At 38.0% G+C, this 22,020-nt stretch overlaps 1 protein-coding gene across 2 annotated transcripts in view; it reads left to right on the plus strand.

Annotated features, from left to right (window-relative positions):
• The window catches only part of LOC129740300 (RNA exonuclease 1 homolog), a 91,799-nt gene that overhangs the window by 42,886 nt on the left and 26,893 nt on the right, over positions 1-22,020 (plus strand). Inside the window, exon 1 of one of the 2 annotated variants that reach the window (XM_055731934.1) lies at positions 10,106-12,367. The exons of the other annotated variant lie outside the window; for it this stretch is intronic. Coding sequence (XP_055587909.1) covers positions 12,277-12,367 — 91 coding nt within the window. The 5' untranslated portion in view covers positions 10,106-12,276. Of the gene's footprint in view, positions 1-10,105; positions 12,368-22,020 lie in introns of those variants that run through there. 2 annotated transcript variants of the gene reach the window in all.

The following is a 22,020-nucleotide window of genomic DNA, read 5'->3' on the forward strand; positions in this document are numbered from 1 at the left end:
TGATTGAAATAGATTTACTGGATATAGAATGTAAAATGGAAACATTCGTCCGAAATTCTATAGAAATCGTATTTTTAGGTTCATTCCTGAAATATTGTACCTCACGTAACTTTTGATCCCATCAATAGAACGTTTCAAAAACTTCAGGCATGCTAACTTTATATTTCAACAATTACCCTGCAAAGTTTAAAAAAAAATAGTGTAGCGTAGTTTCTGATATATTGCAGTTGGAATGGTAAAAGTCCAAAACGTCGGATTTTCATAGAATTAGGGGAGATGAGGGCATAACGAGCACCCAGGGCATAATGAGCACTTCACTTTTCAACGAAAGCATGCTTCCGAAAATCAATCATTTTCACTGAGCCATGCTTGACTACATTCAGAGCCAAAAAATCAAAGCAGTCAAATTTTCCTTCTTCAACCAAATCATACAAACAATCATGCATGACAACGACGCTTCTGTATTTGAAACACTTTTGCGATACATGATGAGGTAAAAAAGGACGCAGACTATCAGCAACGAACGTCTCGATGCTGATTTCCTTCCCCTAACGACTTTCAACCTTTAGGATCATAACTGATATGTATCAGTTCTGAGCGATCTATGTAGGCTATCAGAAGATTTTTTATTTTTCGTTTTGCCTAGAAGGACAAAATCATGACTAGGTTTTTTTTTTTTTTTCAATATGTCATCAATCATGATTACACTTATATTACATTATTGCATTAAACTAGGTGTTCAGCTCAATAATGAACTGTTCATAGCCCTATAAGTAACTAGATTATAAAAATTTATTTATAAGATTTAAATTTGCTGAGCGCAATCAAGTTTTTAATGTAGGAGAACATCCTGTAATAGCAAAAATATTTTATACTTAAAACTAAACACTATCTTAAAATTAAACTAAACATAAAGAGAACGAATCTCTGCGATGGAAGACTGCATCGATTTGCCTCTGAAGTTGGAGATGATGTTGTTGGCCATCTCTTCGATAGATTCAATGCCTGCAATCCGATGAAGATCTTCGGTGCTGTGCCAAGGTGGAAGCCGCAAAATCATTTTCAGAACTTTGTTCTGAATCCTCTGGATGGCTTTCTTCCTCGTCGCGCAGCAGCTAGACCAAATCGGAACTGCATACATGATCGCTGGTCGGAAAACTTGTTTGTAGATGAGCATCTTATTTCGCAGACACAACCGGGATTTCCTGTTGATGAGAGAATAAAGAGATTTAGTGTATTTATTACATTTAGATTGAATATCTTCAATGTGATTTTTAAAAGTAAGATTCCGATCAAGTATGAGTCCCAAGTACTTCACGTGTTCAGACCATTCTAATGAAACCCCATTAAAAGTTATGGAATGATTTTCATTAGGTTTTAAAAAATTTGCTCTTGGCTTATGGGGAAATAAAATAAGTTGAGTTTTGGAAGCGTTAGGAGAAATTTTCCACATTTTCAAGTAATTCAAAAAGGAATTTAAATTTTGTTGCAATCTACTGCGTACCACCCGTAAATTTCGACCTTTTGCTGAAAGCAAAGTATCATCAGCAAATAATCTTCTACCTTTTCCTTCTGGTACATCAGGAAGATCAGAAGTAAAAATATTGTATAAAATTGGCCCAAGTATACTGCCTTGAGGGACACCAGCTCTAATGGGTGTCCTTTCAGAGCATGAATTTTGATAGCTTACTTGTAAGGTTCGGCTAGTCAAATAATTTTGAATAATTTTGGTGAGATATACAGGAAAATCAAATCGAGCTAATTTAGCTACTAAACATTTGTGCCAAACACTGTCAAAAGCTTTTTCAATATCAAGAAGAGCAACACCAGTTGAATAACCTTCAGATTTGCTAGCGTTAATCATATTAGTTACACTCAAAAGTTGATGTGTAGTAGAATGTCCATGACGAAAACCAAATTGTTCATCAGGGAAAATAGAATTCTGATTAATGTGAATCATCATTCTATTCAAAATAACTCTCTCAAATAGTTTACTTAAAGATGGAAGCAAACTAATTGGTCGATAACTTGAAGGCTCTGAAGCACTTTTTCCAGGTTTCAAAATTGGAGTTACTTTGGCATTTTTCCATTTATTGGGAAAATAGGCCAAGTGAAAACATTTGTTGAAAATTTTAACTAAAAAATTTAAAGTGCTTTCAGGCAACTTTTTAAGAAGAATATAGAAAATCCCATCTTCCCCTGGAGCTTTCATATTTTTAAATTTTTTGAAAATCAATTTAAGTTCATCAATATTTGTCTCACAAGAACTTTCAAACACATTTTGCTTAGAAAGAATATCATCAAATTCAAGGGAAATTTGAGCATCAATTGGACTTACAACGTTTAAATTAAAATTATGAGCAGACTCAAATTGTTGGGCTAATTTTTGAGCCTTTTCTGAATTAGTTAAAAGAAGTTTATCCCCATCTTTCAAAGTAGGAATTGGCTTCTGGGGCTTTTTCAAAATTTTAGTTAATTTCCAAAATGGCTTTGAGTAGGGTTTTATATCCTCTACTGCTTTAGCAAAATTTTCATTACGAATGAAATTTAAACGACGTTTGATCTCTTTTTGAAGGTCGCAATAAATTAATTTCAAATAAGGATCTCTAGTACGTTGATATTGGCGTCGACGAATGTTTTTCAGTCGTATCAAAAACTGAAGATCATCATCGATCAAAGGTTGATTGAATTTATGTTTAACTTTAGGTATTGAAGCGGCTTTAGCATTGACTATTGCAGTTGTCAAATTTTCTACAGCCAAATCAATATCTTCTATTGAATTCAGTGGAACGTTTACATCTAAATTACGTTCAATAAAATTCATATATCGCTCCCAGTTAGCCTTTTGAAAGTTAAAAGTTGATTTTAAAGGGTTTTCAATGGGACTTTGGGATAAAGAAAATGTTACCTGAAGGTGGTCTGAATCGAGGTCCGCATGAGTAACTAATTGACTACAATGCTCGCCTAAATCCGTTAGAACCAAATCAATTGTGGAAGGATTTCTAATTGAAGAAAAACAAGTATGCCCATTAGGATATTCAACAGTATAATAACCTGCAGAGCAGTCATTAAACAAAATATTCCCATTTGAATTTGATGAAATATTATTCCAAGATCGGTGTTTTGCATTAAAGTCATCAATAATAAAAAATTTAGATTTATTTCTAGTGAGTTTTTGCAAATCTCCCTTCAAAAAATTTTTCTGTTCGCCGCTGCATTGAAAAGGCAAATATGCGGCAACAATAATAATTTTCCCCATAGAAGTTTCTAATTCAATTCCAATTGTTTCTAAGACTTTTGTATTGAAAGAAGGAAGAAATCTAAATTTGAGACGACTATTGATGACAATAGCTACACCCCCACCTTGTCAAGTCGATCATTTCGTAAAATTTTAAAGAAAGCATTGCTTTTCAAGTTATTGTCTGGCTTTAAAAAAGTTTCAGTGATGGCAGCAATATGTATGTTTTGGGTTTTCAAAAATAAAAAGAATTCATCTTGGTTAGCCAGCAAAGATCTAGCGTTCCAATTCATAATATTCAAACATCTATTTGGATCCATGAGGGAATCGTAAAGTCATAATAATTTTATTAGCATAATTAAAAGAAGTTTGGAAAGCTTCAAACATTGAATTTGCTTTCAACATAAGTTGCATCATTTCCATTAAATTTTGATGCAAAAATTTTAATTTTTCCTCAGTAATCTCACCCAAATCAACAAAATTGTTAGGATCAGAAAATGAAGGAGAAGAAAAAGTATTTGAATTTCGGGGATTTTCCCAAGCCTTTGCATAAACGTTGAGACTTGGTTTTTTCCCATTTTTATTAGTTAAACCTGAAGAGGGCAACCCATTTTCAACCACCTCTGAGAACGATAAACAACGAGTTTGTGGCGCAGAATCAGCCCAGGTAACATTAAAATCACTTCGGGTATTACCCAGCCGTGATTCCAATGTAGGCCGAGGCTGACTGCGAACAGGCAGGTTGTTTGCCGGTCTGACGTGTGAAGACGAAAAAGAGGAAGGAGGAGAAGAAACTTTTCTGGAAACTTTGGGATTTTTCCTAGAAGCAACAATTTTTGCCCTAACGGGACATTCTAGAGAATTCGAGGAATGATTACCTGCGCAATTCGCACACTTAAAAAATTCTGTTTTTGGCTTATCACCACCAAAAAGGCATTTAGATTTTTCATGATCGAATGAGCCGCAAAACATGCATCTGGCATTCATTCTACAATTTTTAGTGCCATGACAAAAAGCTTGACAACGACGACATTGCGTAATATTTTGTAAAAAATTGTTATGGGATTTACGAAAAGGTTCAAATTTTACTCGACAATGAAACATAAGACGAGCCTTTTCCAAAATTTGCAAATTATTGACCTGATCCTTTTTAAAATGGATCAAATAAAGTTCAGGAGCAAAACCAACACTACTGGTATTATTCGTGTTGGTTCTTTTCCTCATTTGAATCACTTGAATTGGAGAAAAACCTAACAAAGAATTTAATTCAGCTGTGATCTCATCCGGTGTCTGATCGCCAGTGAGACCACGAAGTACAACTTTAAATGGACGATCACTTCTAGTGTCGTAAGTAAAAAATTGATGTTTTTTATTATTCAAATAATTTAAAACCTTTTGAAAATCATTAAAAGATTCCGCCAATATACGAGCAGTTCCCCTTCGACCGATCTGAAAAGAAATCTTCACATCCTTAACGGAAGTGACGATTTCTTTTCGAAAGGCATTGAAGTCAGGAATCGTGACCGTTATTGGTGGAATCTTTTCGTTTTTAAGAGTACCTATAAGAAGAAGAAGGTTTCTTAGTACTCTTATCAGAATTAAATATGAATATTTCCTCATCACCGATGTTATGAAGGACATCGAATGAGTTGGAAATTTCAACTTTTTTGGGCGATGGACCTGAATTAGTTTCGGCAATACGCTTTCTACCAGCCCTTGAGCCAGCCGATGACTTCCCCATGCTGGAAAGAAAAGAGAAAATATGAATAAAAGAAAATGAAAATAATTTTAGCACTGAAAAGTGCTGATTGAAAAACAGGTAAGGAAAAAAAGTAAATAATGTAAAATGTTCCTGCAGGTACACAGCAACGATACGATGCTCCGGCGTACGTGTTGACGGCTCAACGGTACAGATGGAAGTGATCATGACTAGGTAACCGCAATGAACTGTCCAGCATGTGCTACAGCTTTTTTGAACATGTGGTCCTGGTATTTATTCAGATTTTTCCTTTTGAAACATTAATGATCGTCTATCAATAACGAGCATTATCAACAATGATGCGAGGATAGACGTTCGGGAATGATTGAGGGAGCGACGTTCAAAATGTATCACCAAGTATGTCGATCACCGTCGATTAGCCACGTGACGAATAGCAACGGTAGCCTCCGGTGGGGCATGGTATATCTTTTTGTATCAAGTTAGTGTTGATTTTCGACATATATTCAATGGGTACTTTTACCACGTGCGTATCACAGCACTCGGAGGTAGCATCATTCTAGCTAGAAACCATTCCTGATTGCTTTTCTTGAGCGATTTTCCGACCACTGAACGAAAGTACGTATTTTCTCGAATAAATTTTAATGAGGATTTGTTTCGTACTTCCTATAGCATTAATTTTTCACAAAAACAGGAATATCCTTATCATCTTTACAGAGATATTAAAAAAAAGGGCTATGTTCTCAAGTAACGATAATATTATAATTTTTGAGCATCACGAAATAAGCTCTTATGATCTTAAAATCACCTTGATCTATAATGTACGCACTGCAACATGATGTACACATTGTTTCTCAATTTTTACCATCATAAAATTTTTGATTTTTCACTTTTATCAATTTTAAAACACGTTTTTACTTAAATTTGTTGACTAGGGGCATATAGAGCACCATATTATCGAGGCATAATGAGCATTTTCTGCCGTAGATTCTAGCAGCAAATTAAAATTGATTTATAGAGCCACACCTTGACTAGTTTTCATCCGACGATTTAGCTTATTGGTAAGGTGTCGGAGAGGTAATCAAAAGACTAGAGTTCGATTTCTGTTCGAGGTAATTTTTTTCCATTTACAATTCATGATCGATTTTTTTTATTGTAACATTATACGGCTAGTAGCATCATCCTTCAAACAAAGCACATAATGTATGAGCGTGCGTGAGTTGTTTGTATTCTACAAACAGACCTAGATTATTTTGTTATTGCTTTGTTTGATGAATCTACGACTCACCTGCCCATCGAGTTGAATTCGCTGCTAGATTCCCCGGCAGAAAACGCACATCTTGCACTGATTAATGGTGCTCATACTGCCTCAGGGGGGGTTCTCATTATGCCTCTACAGTGGCTGGATTGCAGCTTTTGGCAAAAATTTTTAAAATGCATTTTTTAACGTTTTCATCTAGTTTTTCACGTTTCAGCCCGTTAGGGAATAGGCTTTTCAAGTGTCTGAACACGAAACAATAATGTAACCTCCATATTATAGCTATTTTCTTTGGGTCAATAAACGTTTTCCTTAAGGTGGCCATTATGCCCCCATCTCCCCTACTGTATCTCTGGTTATACATATTTCACAAACCTAAAATTTTGTGATATAATAGTGTGATAGTAGATCTATCTTCCGCATGAAATTTTATCAAAAAATATTTTCAGAGTAAAAAGTCATGGAAGTTCAAAGTCGAAGTGATAGTGCTCGTGCTTCCAATTTCTATGCAATTATGAACTTTACTGTAAGTTGTGGCCACCCTCACAAAGTTTAAAAAAGGGAAATGTTTAACAGCAAAAAATGAGACATTTTAGACTTCAATAAAAATAATTTTCAAAACAACATAACAACTTTACCGGAGAGTTCAAAATTGTAAATAGAAAATGGCAGTCGATTAGCCATAGTTTTGAGCTCCAAAAGGTATTTGAGTACGAAAAATATTTCTATGAATTTTAAGTACACACTTCTTTCATGGGGAGCAAACATTTTCGAATGTATATTTCTCAACAACTTTGTTCTACGTTTCATTTACCTACATTTTAGAATGATCGTATGAAACTCGAAAAAACAGCATTTACCTACCAAAGTGGATGCAGTATACCTACATATTTTTAACTTCTGGCTAAAGCGATAAGAGTATACGATTTGGACGATATTTGACACCATATTCATACATACTGAAAGAATGCAAGAGAGCACAAGTTTTTTCTCTCAACGCATGCGAACCATTGCCAGCGACAATATTTGCTGCCTCTGTCATTAGGCAATTATTGCAAATACTCCATCTGATTTTTAGCAATCTGGTTCCACTGATGGTCGCCGAGAGAACAACAAAGCGGTTTTCTCACTTGACTCACGCGTAAGAAAAAAAGGAATGAAATCGTTTTCAAGATCTGTAACATGGCGAACTTTTTATCATATCCGATTAACCATTTAATCCGACTTTTAGTAACGATTTTTACGACCTTTTACTTGCGCTAGTTGGAATTACGATTCACAGTAACGTTTTTATTGACTTGAGCAACCAATTAATTAATTAATTTTTAATGCGATTTTATGTTTGCTGGGTAGGGACGGAAGATAGGACTCCCTTACAGTTTTTTGGGGATTTTTGCCCCACTCAATTTTGCTAGCATAAGGTTTAAATTCGTGCTTACAAAGCCAGCAAATGGAATCAAGTATGACGTGGAAAGGTATTTAAATACGAGATATGTTTCTACGATTGTTATAAACTTTTACACCTTACAGTGCGAAGAGAAGGGGAAGGGAGGGGGTTTCGTAAAACAAAATTTGAAGCTCTAAAACTTATCAACCAATGGAACTAAATTTGATATTAGAGGGATTTTCCATAAGAAAAATCTGTGTATGACCCAAACACCTTCCGGGGGGATAGGATCCCTTCCTTACAAGATTTTTGGCGTAAGACAGAACATATTAAGCAAAAAAATCATATTTGATAAGATAGGCTGTTTGCGTACGAATAATTTGAGGCCCTCCCTTTTCAGGACAGAGCTGGGAAGAAAGAATCAGTTTTAATTCATATTTTATTTGACAACTTGAAAACTCTTATCAAACAAAGAAAGTCAAATGTAGCAAGTGACGTTTTTCAAATCCTTGAAACATTTCTATGATATAGTTCATGAGCCCTACCAGCAATGGAAGATGCTGGGGAATTTATATCAATTAAAAAGTTATTTAAATTTGAAAAAAATTCCACAAAATAATTGAAATTTTAATAGTTTTTAGATAATTTTATTAATTTTCTTTAGCTTGTCAATTCTTTACCTTTGATCAATTTGGTTCTCTTTGTTATTTTGGAAACCGGTACGTCATTAATGTATTTATAATTGTTTCTGGCCAGAACAGTTGAAATAACGCCACAGAACTCTAAATGAGCCAAGTTTATCATCAAAGTTGATATCGACATAATAACTTATTTGAACTCCTTGCTTAGAGTGCAGTTCCAAACGTACGTCAGAAAGTCTGAAAGTCTGATGATGAATACCACTGACTCACGGAAATTTATCCAACATTCTGACGTCGGCAGAATTTATGAGTTTGCATACATCATATCTTGCTTTTCGTAAGAGGAATAGTAGGCGTTGATTGATAGTGTCAGACACGTTTTTTCGGAGCTGGGAAATTTTCTCTTTTTTTAATTTAAATATATTTATAGTTTTTAAACGAAAATAAGTGTGACCTATGATACAGTGGACGACCGGAAGTGTGTTTGATTGAGTTTCGCAGCGGGTCCAGGGTTGTGGAACTTTTGGGTTGGTTTAGCGTTTTCCATAGTGCTGAAACAACTTTGCAGCATCGACCTCATCATTTCAAGATATCCGTGAGCTCAGTTGGTACGAAAAATTGGTGAGCTCTTTCCATTTTTATTTGTGTTAATTTGAAAAATCTTTTGTTTATCAATCCTATCTGCCAAGTAGAATTTCCTTTTAACATAAATAACCCTTCCTTACCTATCTGAAACAGCAACTTTATATGTAGGGTCTTATGAGTTCTCTACACCTGAAAAGTTAATTTGGCTGTTTCAGACCATCCCTATTTGATTACATTGACTTGACACGGTGTGCATTACGGTACCATACCATACTAATCCTCAATAGCAACACTTTAAATGAGGTTGGGTTTGAAGACTTCCACGAATCAGTTCCGAAATCATACCATCTTCATTACACCATTTTTTTTTAAGTAAATAAAAAATACCTAAAAAGGAATAACAATTAGAAATCGATGATAGCGTTGCAACGATCCCAGCTCGGGAGATACTTTTGCTCAAAAACGGTAAAAAATTGTTTCAGTAACGAAGAGCAACTTAAAATTCCGAGGCATGCGAAAAGAAAACTTCTACCCACCTCCACCTGCGCCTGATCGGGTATTCCCAACCGTAACGGAGGCGAGCAAAAAATCCCGTTTTCCACATGCTATCGTGTCACTAGGAGAATTCACCCGTTCGATCGAGTGTTTGTGCTTTTACCTGGTTGATGGTTCTTAATTTACCTGGCGAGGCGAGAATCAGATCAGATCGGGGTTTCCCTCAACCGAACGCCTGTAAACAAAGGATATGGAGCCGAGTTGTTCTCGTCGCCTGACAGATAAAGGCGTAGAAACCGGTCTTGAACCTGTGAAATCCTGCACAAACAACCGAACAAAAAGTCGTTTCCAAAACTACAGAACTTCCACCAGTCCGCCAACAGGTATTGAGTGATTTTGAGACAAAGTAAGGTGACCACGAGATGAGGGCGGCAATTTGTGACTTCGGTAACAGTTTTTCCGGTCATCTAAACACGACGTCACGACGCACGTTTTTCATCATCGCATGGTCAAATTAGCCGCCGCCGGCCGCCTTTGATGGAAATAACAGCCGCCCAGGTGGCGGAGCGAGTTTCTCGCCTACTTGCTGAGACAGAGAGCGAATCGGGAGCGTCGTCCATCGTCGTACCGTTAGCGCGCGCACCAAACTGAGCATTTGTAGCGCTCTCCACAGAGAGAAGACCAGTCCACCTCGAACGCGTGGTGCTGTTGAAGCGGTTGAAGCAAAACAATGAGTATATGGTGGACGTTTTGCGCAATGCATGTGATCAGTCTTTGAGCAGCATTCGTACCGAACAGTTGGAAACCGTGTTTGGCGAAAAAGTAGGAAGCTACCACCCTTAGTTTTGGTTAGTTAGTTGAAATTGGTTATTAGTGACGGATACACACCCCCGCCGCGAAACACTTTTTCCCGGTCTTTTTTCACGTCGTCGGACGGAAGGTTTCGCGAGGTGTTTCGCCTGTTTTTTTCGGTTTGTTCCTCGCTCTCGTTTGGATTAGTAGAAACGACGAAACGCGGCTAGTTGGAATTGATTTGTTTTTTTTTCTGGCTCGGTTCGATGTTACAGAGGCCGAAAAAACAAGGAAGTAACTGAATCGGCGGAGGAGATAGACAAGTAACAACTCAGTCAAGCGACTTGGTTTCTTCTATTGTGTGTTGTTTATTGATTTTGTCGCTGCTTTAGAACGGTTTGAGATTTTTGATGAAAGGCAATTGGCTGGAATCGAAAGGGGTCGGTAAACTGCTGAACCCTGCGTGTGTTCTCCGGTGAGCTAATGTGTGAATATAAATAGATTCTGTTTCGCGTGATATTTGCGCGAGTGGGCGAGAATCTAGTTTGAGCTGCATGTAAGTTGCAAGAAGAAAAAAAAATCGATTTTAGATCGGACGAAACCGTGAGTTGCAGTGACGGAGGTCAGTTAGTCGGACTGTAGGGGGCAATGAATTGAATGTTGTATTTACTTTGTGTGTCACAAGTGGAAGCTGAAAATAGAAAGCTTGCCTATTTCCGGACAGAGTGCAATTGCTTCCTTTCGCCTGTCGCGTACAAGCTACGAGCTATGGCTAGAGAAGCCGACCTGGCGTTTTTATCGGAGTACGGAACGCGTTTGTGTTTGGTTCAGAGTAACATTTTAAAGGGTAGATTTAAATAGGTAAAAACAAATCCGTGTGCCCTGCTGGACTAATTAGATGGAGTGAAAAAATCGATAGAAATCCCTTGCTTTTTTTCCTCCGCAGTACGCCGAGAGAAAAGAAAACAGGAAACTGCGCAGACTCGGAAATTGGTTAAAAATCGGATCACAAACCGCGCGGCGAAATACGCCAATCCCCCCTCTATAGCCCGAGACATTTTAGTGAATGAATTATTTTCGGCAGTGGGCTCCTCCAACAAACAAGTATTCTTACACAACGTGTTGTGCTCGGTCACATGTGAGCAGGGTAGAACGACATTTTCTTTCTTCTTGTTTGTCCGCCGCTGTCACACGTTTCCTCGTCCACTCAGGCAGGCAGCCGAAATCTACCCGCGCTAGGGAGCTTGTATGAGTGTGCGGAACCTATCCCGTGTAAACAAAGGCAAATCCGAAGGAAGCAAAATCAAACAGATTAGATATTCATGTCTATCATTGCTGCTGCTGTTGGCTCAGGCTCCGGTAGTCGGTAGAAAAGAAGCGAAAAAAACGCACACGCTGCCGCCTAACGAGAAGAGGAGTTAGAGGTAGACAAGGAACATCACAATCTATACCACACACAACACAACACACTGTGCATCGGTCGAGAATCTCTGATACCGCTCAGTTGGCTCGGGAACATTGTGGAGTGCAGAACAACACGGATGAGACAAGAAACTGACTGACTGGCTGGTCTTGGGAAACAACGACAACAGCTAACCACGTGGTTTGTTGCAAGTGCCTGCTGTGATTCGATCCATCAACGCCTTCTTTGTTCGTCCGTCGCCTACTTTCGTCGGTTGGAGTGCACGATCGTCGTCGTAGTCGTCGCCGTCGTAGGAGGTGAATTAAGTCGATGCAACGGCAGTGACTACAGCGCGCGAAGAAGAGAGTGAAATTTGACGTGAAAGTGTGTCGTTATACTGAAGAAAAAAGTAGCGTATCAATAGTCGAAACCCGAAATCACAACAATAGGCAAATTGCTTTTGATGTAACACCACAGAGAGTGTTAATATGTACCGAAAACCCGAAGATATCGCTGCAGAGCTCTTTTAGATGATGTGATGATGGTGATGATGATATAACCAGAGTTGAATCGAAAAGCCTTGTGGAGGTTGAAAAATAAGTTAAGCCTGTCTTTCTGGGTGTGAGAAATATTATTATTGTATTGTGCCATTGCGGCACAGTGAAAGTGTTGTGCATTTATTGCGTTCAAATGCGAAAAGTTTAGCATCACTCGTGATCAATCCAGTTTGTCTCCGGGAATACGAAACTAAGCAGCGTGAAATGGCTCTGCCAATGATTTTATTAGCCACAGCCGTGGCGGCAATTGCCCTCGGCTACATCTTCTTCGTCCGGATTCGGTTGAGAGAAAAAAGTAAGTAACGAAAATCATCCATTTTCGGTTGAGAGAAAAAAGTAAGTAACGAAAATCATCCATTTTCCACTGGATCAATTATCCGGCTTAAGATCGAAGGTCAATCGATTCTGTGACACAATATGTACCTACACCATGGTAATTGTATGTGATTTCCGTAATGATCGCATAATAGAAGGGGTAATCATTTCGCTACTGGCGGCGGCCGTGCGAAATCACATGATGTTGGTTTACTTAGTTGATTTACACATAGCCGTCTCTCGGTTTGGAATCGCATCGGCGAGTGTTGGCCCCGGTTAGCCACAGTTGTCAACGATCGGACGGCGCAACCAACGATCATACAGAATCGTTGCGACGAGAGTTTTTCTACAAACATGGGGATGATCGTGTGTCCCCCCGGTTCGTAGCAGTAGCTATAAACTTTAGCAATCGCGCTAATCTAATTCGCAATCGTCAAGGTGGTATGATTTATACATATGTGAGGTTGTGTTCTCTTGCCGCCACACCACACTGGAATAGATCATGCCAAACCTTGCGGTAGAGGAATCTTGACTCTCGCGTTCCCGCAAATCGACAGTTTTCTGTTTTGGTCACTAACAGCTCGCTGACAGTCAGCCACTGGGCTGTACATGCCTCGGTTTGTGTGGCGTTAATTATTGTAACTAACACGTACCGGACCATGTTTGTGTATCGTAATTAGTGCAAAAGCCATGTGTTCCGACGAAATTAACCTCCAGCAGCGACTAGCCTCGACTTGGCTCGGTTTCTGTTTGAAAGTTTTGGTCTCTGTTATGAAATGTAGAATTCCTTCGTTTGAGTTTCTGTCTTTTGGATATTTCGAGTGGGAAAAGTTTTCGTTGAAACAAACAGAAGCATAACTAAATGCAACGATGGGTTTTTACATACGTTGAAAAAAGATTTTTAACAATCCGATTGGCAACAGTGCCGCCAACTGCCAATGATCGTTAACTGTTCGATTGGGTCGCAATTGGTGGTTGGTACGCATTGAAACGTGAAGTAGCAAATGTATTTAAATAAACCTGGCAGAGACAGAGCAAGAGAGAGGAAGCGTACCGTTTCCTTTTCCCATAAATTATTTATTATAATCGATACAACGATGCTACCACGATTCACTAACCAACCGACTAACCAATCGCGATGGTAAAGTATTGATTCTCGGGAAACTCATGAAGCATCAAACCCACGTTTTGCTAGGAGCCGGTCCACAGGTAAGCAGCGATTGTATCAACACAACCATGTGGAGGTACGCGTCACGTTGAAGACCCAATAAAGTTGGAAAGGAAATGATTTGTTTCTGAAAGAATATCAAAACATTTATGATATCACACCCAGATTTTGAGTCCAATGATTCATGACAGTTGAAAACGACGACGCTTCTCGGCAAAAATGTGACCTAATCAAGGTAGCCTGGAAACAGCTCTTGTGTCACGATGCGAATCAAATAGGAGGCGACGCTTCTCACGCCTACTAGGTATTCTGTAATCTTATCATTTTATTTCGGTTTGTCATGCGAACTTCATTAACCAAGGCAGGCTAATCGAGAGCAAAGTCTCCCTCTGTTTTGTGTTGAGCAGGCGAGGAACGCTCGCTACTTAGTAGGTAGGTACAGCGATGGCAGCGCGCTTTCTGGTGGTTTAAATTTGGCTTGCTGGCAGATTACTGCGGCTAATGTCATCAGCCCTTTAATTTTAATTGAACGCGGAATTTGATCGGTACATTTCAGAACAGTTAAACAGTTGCTAGCGATAGTTGTGCAATCATTGGCTGTCAAAATGTATCTTTATTGGGGCTAGAATAGACTGAAAATACTTTTGAAGTTCAGTCAACTTCAACGAGTTCTTAAAATATAACAGCATTTCTGTCAATAACCTTTCAACTCGGTACCACGCTGTATTTCGCGCCAAAGAACAACCGAAACACAGCAGAAGAACCAGATGATGATATCTTGTTTCACCATTTCCATTGAAGTTGAGCTGACTGGCTGGTATCCCGTGGAGCTTCAAGGTGAAAAGGGTAGGCGGTAGATCCTCCTCTAAATAAGCTTAAGTGAGCTGTGGTAGAAGGAGGAGGGGGAGGAAGAAAGAGCGCGCAAGACAGGAACTGGATAATGTGTGTTGAACGAAAGAATGAACGAACGCAAAAATCGTAAACTGCGATGGAAGTGTGTGAGTGCGAGAGTAGCGGATGCCATACGGAGGCTAAACAACGTGGTGGAGATGATCGCGCGCGCACATGGTTCAGGAATGTTGTCTGGCTGGGTCTTGTGAATGATGCCAAAGATTCCAGGGAACGAAACGGGTTTCGACGAGTGATGCCAAACCATGCGAAGGAAGGCTCGTCCCTTTTTGGCGCGCTCGATTGCGCGTGATGAACTTGTACCCACCCAACAGCCGAGCTTAGTGAGACACACTTACAGTTACCCGTTTTGAGCAACGGAAGTGGTGGCTTTTCCAGTTTGCTACAATGTTGAGGCAAGCTTTTGCCGTGTTTTCTAGATGCTGGAATACACACAGAATTGCTCTCAAAATCTTTCAGCTCAAAATCAAGAACTGGTTTTTTCTTCCACGAATGACTAAGGCCTTCAAATTGGAAGGATTGCTTTTTTGCTGATGGTTCAGAACATCGTTCACATTTTTTTTTCTTTGAAAACTTCTAAACTGATTTTCATAAGCTGTGTTATTTTGGAATCCCATTTGGTCTGCTTACTTAGGCTTCTAGAGAAATTATTATTGGTTTCAACTGGACTACAAATTGATCTCAAAGTTAACGTCTCATTTGTCAGATTTTTGTCTAACACAATTTATCATTTTATTATCCTTTTTTTTCAAACATCGTTTCAGATCTTGCCTAGATATTCTAGTTCCAGAATTACAACGAATTACAAAAAGTTAAATTTTTGAAATTTGTATAGATAGCTTTCAAATATTCCTGACATAATTAAAGAAAATCTCTTAGTACTTAATATTGAAGGTTTTTACTCACTTAACAACTTTGTTAATGACTGCGAATCGATTTGACTTATACCTTTGAAATTATCCAAGGGGGTAAATCTTCTTTAGACCCGTATTTTGCAGAATTTTGCAAAATTAACTAAAAGAAAACTTCTATATCTTTTCTCTCAGAAGTCAGAAAATCGCGGTTTTCGAGGATGTTGATTATTGAATTCAAACCTTTATTTTCAGAATGTTTGCTTCTATAGTTTTGCCGAAAAAGTGCACAAATTTATTTAATGAATTTTTCCTGTTTTCAAAAGTTATCTAGAAAACAAGAACCGATAGTAAACAAATAAATGCGATTATTAAATCAGCGTGCCAAAATTAGTGATAAATAGCCCTCTACTTTTTACACCTCGGAGAAATGTGAATTTTGCTACCTTATGTTATTTAAAAGATGCTTTTAAAACAAAATAAAAGCTTGGTTTTAGAGACAACATGTGGTTATATGAAAAAAAAAAACAACTACAACTACTTTAATACTTCTAAAAACTTGTTTATTTAAAATAGAGATGTACCAAATATTCGGTCGGCCGAATATTCGGCGCCGAATGCCGCCAAAAAAACGTTAACCCGAATATTCGGCTCACCGAATAGTTGAGCCAAATATTCGGCCGAGTAGGCCGAATACTTATTTTTCAAATTTTATACACGAACAGACTTGTCAAATTTTTCAACTGATTTATAAAATATCCAAAAGTCATGTTGAAAAAGCTACAAAATCATCAAACTTATGGTTTCAGTTAAAATTCCTTGGTATATCCGTGTATATTTCACTGTAGATAGCTTTATTCTTTGATTGTCGTTTATTACAGATTATCGTTTATTCAGAAAATTCAAATCTGACCGGGATGGCTATATATTATTTGAAATTTTCCAGATATTACCCGGGTTTGTTCAGATTATTTGCTAAAAAAAAACAAAATACCCTAATTTTTCTTTGAAAATTTTTATATTTTGCATTCAAAAACGAATTACTCTAAAATTTAAATATAATCATCAATTTTTCTTTCACCCTTAGATACGATTTTAACATTGCTGCTGTGATTCGATGAAAACATCAAATTTTTAGTAATTTACTTTTCCTCTTTTATGGTTAAATAAAATGCCTAGATTCTGTTGGGATATGCCCTTTTTTTTACAAATTTTTCAAAAAATCGTCCAGACCCGGCCGTGTTGATTTGTTTGGTAGAAAATGTAGTATTCTCAAAGTTAAAGATCGTCGTTTTTTCGGCAACTATTTTGAAGACATCTAGCTTAAATTCGACATTCATCTGATTCAATATAAAATAAGCAATTTCAAACAGCTTGGCACTTGGTTTGACATGTTTTGTCCCAGATTTTAATGCAACCCAATCTCTTTGGTGATAAACGCCAAAGAAGCGACAATTCAGCTGATGTCCTTTTAACTATTGGTGACATTTAGAAAATCAAAGAGCCATTACTTAAAGAAAATCTGATGTACATATTATACATCCGGTAGAGATAATCGATTCAGTAACATAAGGAGTGTGAAGATGGAAGAAGTAGAAGGAAAATGAACTTCTAGCTTTTTAATTTTTTATCAAAAACTCAACAGAATATTCGACCGAATATTCGGCCGAATAGTTGAAAAGGTCAATATTCGATATTCGGCCGTTCGCCGAATACCACTATTCGGTACATCTCTAATTAAATTTTGTGTTAACAGATTATCACCGCTGGTTTATGATTCTAATTTAATGATTAATGGCATTTCGGTGAAGTATACATTCTAATAGGAAGAATTTCAAATGAAAGTAATGAAAATTATAGACGGATAGATTAGATTAGGAAGCATGAAAGGTGTTGAAAATGAGCCAAGAGCGTGATTTGAGAAAACTTCTTGCCGCACAAGACCATTTGTCCCACATCGTATTATTGTCTAGAAGAAGCAAAGTCGATAGGCTGACTTTGCATTGATCTATACAATGATACATGGATGGATCGAAGCACGTGTTTTTTCGTACCCCGATCGGGGTACACCATATTAGCTACCAAAATAGCTAACTTTAATCAATTATAAAGCTGCCTGATTTAAATGCAACCAAAAAATGAACCGAACTCAACCAACCTAGAAAGTTACAGGTGTTCGAAAACAGCTATTTTTTTCTTAATTTGTCCGATCTAACTCGTTTCAGTCTGAATATTTTTGTTTAGTGTGCTCTACAAAACTGTTCGATTTTAAATGACTCAAAACTCTTTCAAACACATCTTGCTTGAATAAGCTCGGCCTGAAAAGATATCGTTAAAATACTGAAAATTTTGATAAAAAAATATTTCTTTATTTTGAACTCTTCTAACTTTTTTGGGTTAACTTCTACGATGTTGACGTCTTCAACAAAATTGCTATTTTTTTACAATCTAAAAACTTGCCAAAGACATAAGTGCTCTAAAATGATAAATACAAAAAATATTTTTTCTATCTCACTGCTAGGTGATTTTATCATTTCTATCAAAAGCTCATTTTAAAGTGTTTTAAATGTAGGTAAAATGTCCCGAAGACACTATGGGTCTAAAACGCTCCGTTTTGGCGTAAACAATTTTGATCACCTTTTTACATCGTTTTCCCTTGTGTGCGGCGGTCAAATTCGGCAAATTGAGAATAAAACCTGGAAAAAATCGGGCCTTCTCCCTCGATTTCCAGGTAACCGGACTGGCCCGCCTGGTCCCAATTTCCCAATTTTTTCTTTGAAAATCCGGGTTAAAACCAATCAATCTGGAATGTTAATGAGGTATCTGTATTCAGTTAATGTATCATCATATTTTTATGTTGTTTTATGTTGTTGTTTTTCAAAAGGGTTGATAAGTTTCAACAAGATTTTGGAAATTGCCACTGATCAATTTTCAAAGAGGACAAGAAAGTGATTGTGAGGTCTTAAAATATTAAATCTGATGAGGGTTACGTTGTTTGATTACGAAACAGAGAACAACTTTTTTTTTGTAAATGTTCAACTGTTTTGGATTTCAATGTACAATAATTTCTGGTCTTTGCCTTTACACGCTCTTGAAAAAAAAAAGAGAATCGGAAAATATGAGTAGAACATAAAACCCTCCGAGGTCTGTTCAGAAATCGAAAAGTTTTGAACTAAAAATGTTACCCTTATAACAGAAATAAATAAGGTATCATAATCTTCAAACTCGAAGCTTTTAATCCGTTCAGTTTTGTCCAAAAATACTAAATTCAGGGTGGGAACATCCAAACTTAAATCCTTATTTTAACGAAATGCAACGGAATTTTAACGAAATAAACATTATAAGCTCACCCAAAAAAAGTAAACATCTGACCTCTGTAAGTTGATAGTGATCTCCTCTTTCCAGTCTGCTCCCAAAGATTTCGACTAAGTAGAACGAGGCTCAAAATAGTCATTGATTCCACCAAGGAACACTAGCACCCTTAACGATCACACTCAACAAATAACTATTCATCTGCAAAATAGTTTCACAGTTTCACAAATAATTTGGTCGCAGCAAGCTAAAAAATGCACTGCAAGGCACTGATTGAACATTAAATATGATTCAGGGGTCACAAGTTTCCGACTCTCATTTGATACCGTTTAGAACATTTACAAAATATTCATAATGTTCCAATGATGCGACATACTTGCACTAGAGAAAACCATATTCGATCTCTTTTCCAGGGACATCAATTCATGTGCTCATTATCGGAGAAGAAATGCGTCTTAAGACGCTTGTGAAATTCGACAAATATTTCTCGTATTAAAACAAATTCTAGGGTGATGTTTACTTTTTTTTAATAAACATAAAATAAAATTTTAAAACAGATGTTGAAAGATGTAGGTCAACGTAAATCATTTTTCTGATGCAACGAGGAGAGATGTGTACTCATCAGAATATCTCTTTCGGAATGTTTGAAGCTTAAGCCGGGGTCAATTTATTGGAAGGTTTTTATTTCAAAGTGCTCATATTCGGAAAATTTAAGAACAACACAAGAAGAAAACGTTGTTATTTTTTTTAATCGCCTCACTTTTGTACCAGCATTCAACGGTCTACTTTGAAATAAATCAGTGAGCTATCACAAAGAAATTCTTGGTGTCCCAGTCAGCCAGAGGTGAAAACATTATTGCAATGATTCAATTCCCATTCAACTAAGTAAGTACCTACCTATGTAAGTATGTAGGTAGGTAACGGCGTTGCTTAGCAGTAGCTGTTGGCTTATTGCTGCGCACCTGGCTAAACAACGAGCTCGCTCGCTCGCTCGAGCACCAAATACCTAGCTAGACACCTACCACCTACTTGCTACTGCTTTGGAATGTATGCAAATAAGACTGACAGGCCAACCGCGAGGATTCCTGATCAGTGAGCACAGCAGCAGCAGCAGCAGCGTCGCAACTCGTGTTTGAATATCTTAAACAACAACAGCACTCGACACCCGATAGCAGTTAGCATTATTGCAGGTGGGATGTGCACGTTTCTCAGATGAAATATTTGCGCTGATTTGATTTTGAACTCGATAGGAATTCCCATCGGAAAGCTTACACACTGTGAATGAGTTTTTTGATCGTGTGCTGTTCATGACGTATATGCGTTAGTAACCGGAGACGTGCTTCCCCGCCGTAAGGCGATAAATTTTCCAACTATCCCAAACAATCCCCGAAGTTGTTGCAATCATAATTCTAGCATCACTTCGTCCGTCTAAAGTTGATTCATTTACACCCAGAAGAATGGACCACCACTAAATGGTGAAAGGCTTAATCACATGTCGTAAATCCGTCGTCCACTAAAATACGTGCGATCCGGTTTTCGGTGCTGCACATTTATAGCGCCCATGATTTATGACCAAAAAGACAAAGAACGAGAGCGGGTCAGGCAGGAGCTAGCTGCTAATACCATACGATTGTTTGTGGGATACTACCAGTAGCGGCGCGGCGTTAGCGTTGTCTCGTATCTACAATATCGTATAAGTCCCAACACCAACCTACCGAAACCCGGAGGCGGACACATGCGGTTCCCGGAGCACCATTATCAGTTCGGGCTTCGAGTCTAATCAGTCTGTGAAACTTTGTGCTACCTCAAGTGTTGTTTGAACCATCATCGCGTGTCCGCAATACACTTCCTCGCTGCTACGCCGCGATAAGCTCCAAGTCGTATACATACTTATGTATCTACCCACATAGACTAAGTCATTACTGAAAACGCATAACCAGTGCCGTCACAGCAAAAAAAGTGGCAATACTAAGTAACTATGTGTATAGTTACGATCGCAACCAGATCGACGGACGACGGACGGCTTTTGACCAACCAGAAGAATGGGCTCGACTCGACTTGCCACCAGAATTGTAATGGCACTGAGAAGTTTAATCAACTTTGTTGTTTCTTTTCGATTCTACGATATTTTTTGTGGCGTAGTTGTTGTGGTTTGGTTCAGCATAATAAAAAAAAATCCTGCACGGTTAGTTTCGAACGCTGATAATAGGAATCGATATCAATCGGTTTACCATTCATGGAACGCTGTGTTGGTTTCCGTATCAGAACTTTTTTGCTTGGGTCCTTTATTTTGTCAAGAGCCAGTGATTGTCTCCAGTTGATGAGGACAATTATGATCTAACTCCCCGCGACAGGAGGTGGAATGTTGACATCTCTTTGAGGTGGCGCGGTAGTTCTCGTATACAGTTAGACGACGCTGTGCTCTGAAACAGGTTTATCGAGAGCACGTTTGTCCGCTTTTAGCACACGGGGGCCAATTCAGGCGCGATCCTACGTAAAGCAAAGTATGTTGTGTTGGGGTATAGCGGCTTACTTGCTGCAAGTCATTATTCACCTGTGCCGCCCCGCCGGAAAGTTGTGGGTACGGTACTTGATTTCACATGAAATTTTGCAATTTAATCCGCTTATGCATGCAAAATAGGAAATGTTCGCCTCGACGACGACGAGTGGCCATCGCCGGGCAGCAGCGGTGTTTAGAGGGAAAAGTTGGTCAACTTTTTGGAAAGCACTGCACAGAATAGAGAGACCCATTTATTTAGTAAAGTAGGTAGTTGATCTGCCGCTCCACCGTTATTGATGGGCGGAAAGCTCTGGCTGATGCTGGTGAAAACAATTGCAATTGTTCGACCGGCACAAAAAAAAAAACAATCAGCAGCAGCAGCTCCTCTCGACAAGCCAACCAATGTATGCTAATGAGAAAGATTGCAACAAAATGAAACATGGCCGGCCAGCCAAAGATACAATAGATTGGGAGCATGCCTGAGCGATTTATGTGAGATAGTTTCATCCGCCAGGGGGAGGGGTCTATCTTTGGCATCTCGATAGCGTATTCCGATCAGAGCAACAAAAAATGAAATCAAAAGTAGTGAATTTTAAAAAAATCCTCTGTTTAGATCATTCGAAAAAAATTAAACCTTTTAGTTTTTTTTTACCAAATTTATTGCTGTTCACTCTGACGTTTTCGTTATTTTCCTTCCTTTCAAGAAGACTTTTTTGAATTTTTAATCTTTTTTTAAAGCAATTTTATGTTTTACCTTCAGGTATCATAAAAGCGAATTGTCTGTATTAAAGTTATTTATTATTGAATTCAATTTCTTTTTAATAAAAATGTAGCATTTTTTCATCATTTCATCTTGAATTCGCTGATAAACGAGGTATAACTAACAATCAAGC

Source organism: Uranotaenia lowii, chromosome 1 (genome assembly GCF_029784155.1).
Source record: "Uranotaenia lowii strain MFRU-FL chromosome 1, ASM2978415v1, whole genome shotgun sequence".
Taxonomy (NCBI): Eukaryota; Metazoa; Arthropoda; class Insecta; order Diptera; family Culicidae; genus Uranotaenia; species Uranotaenia lowii.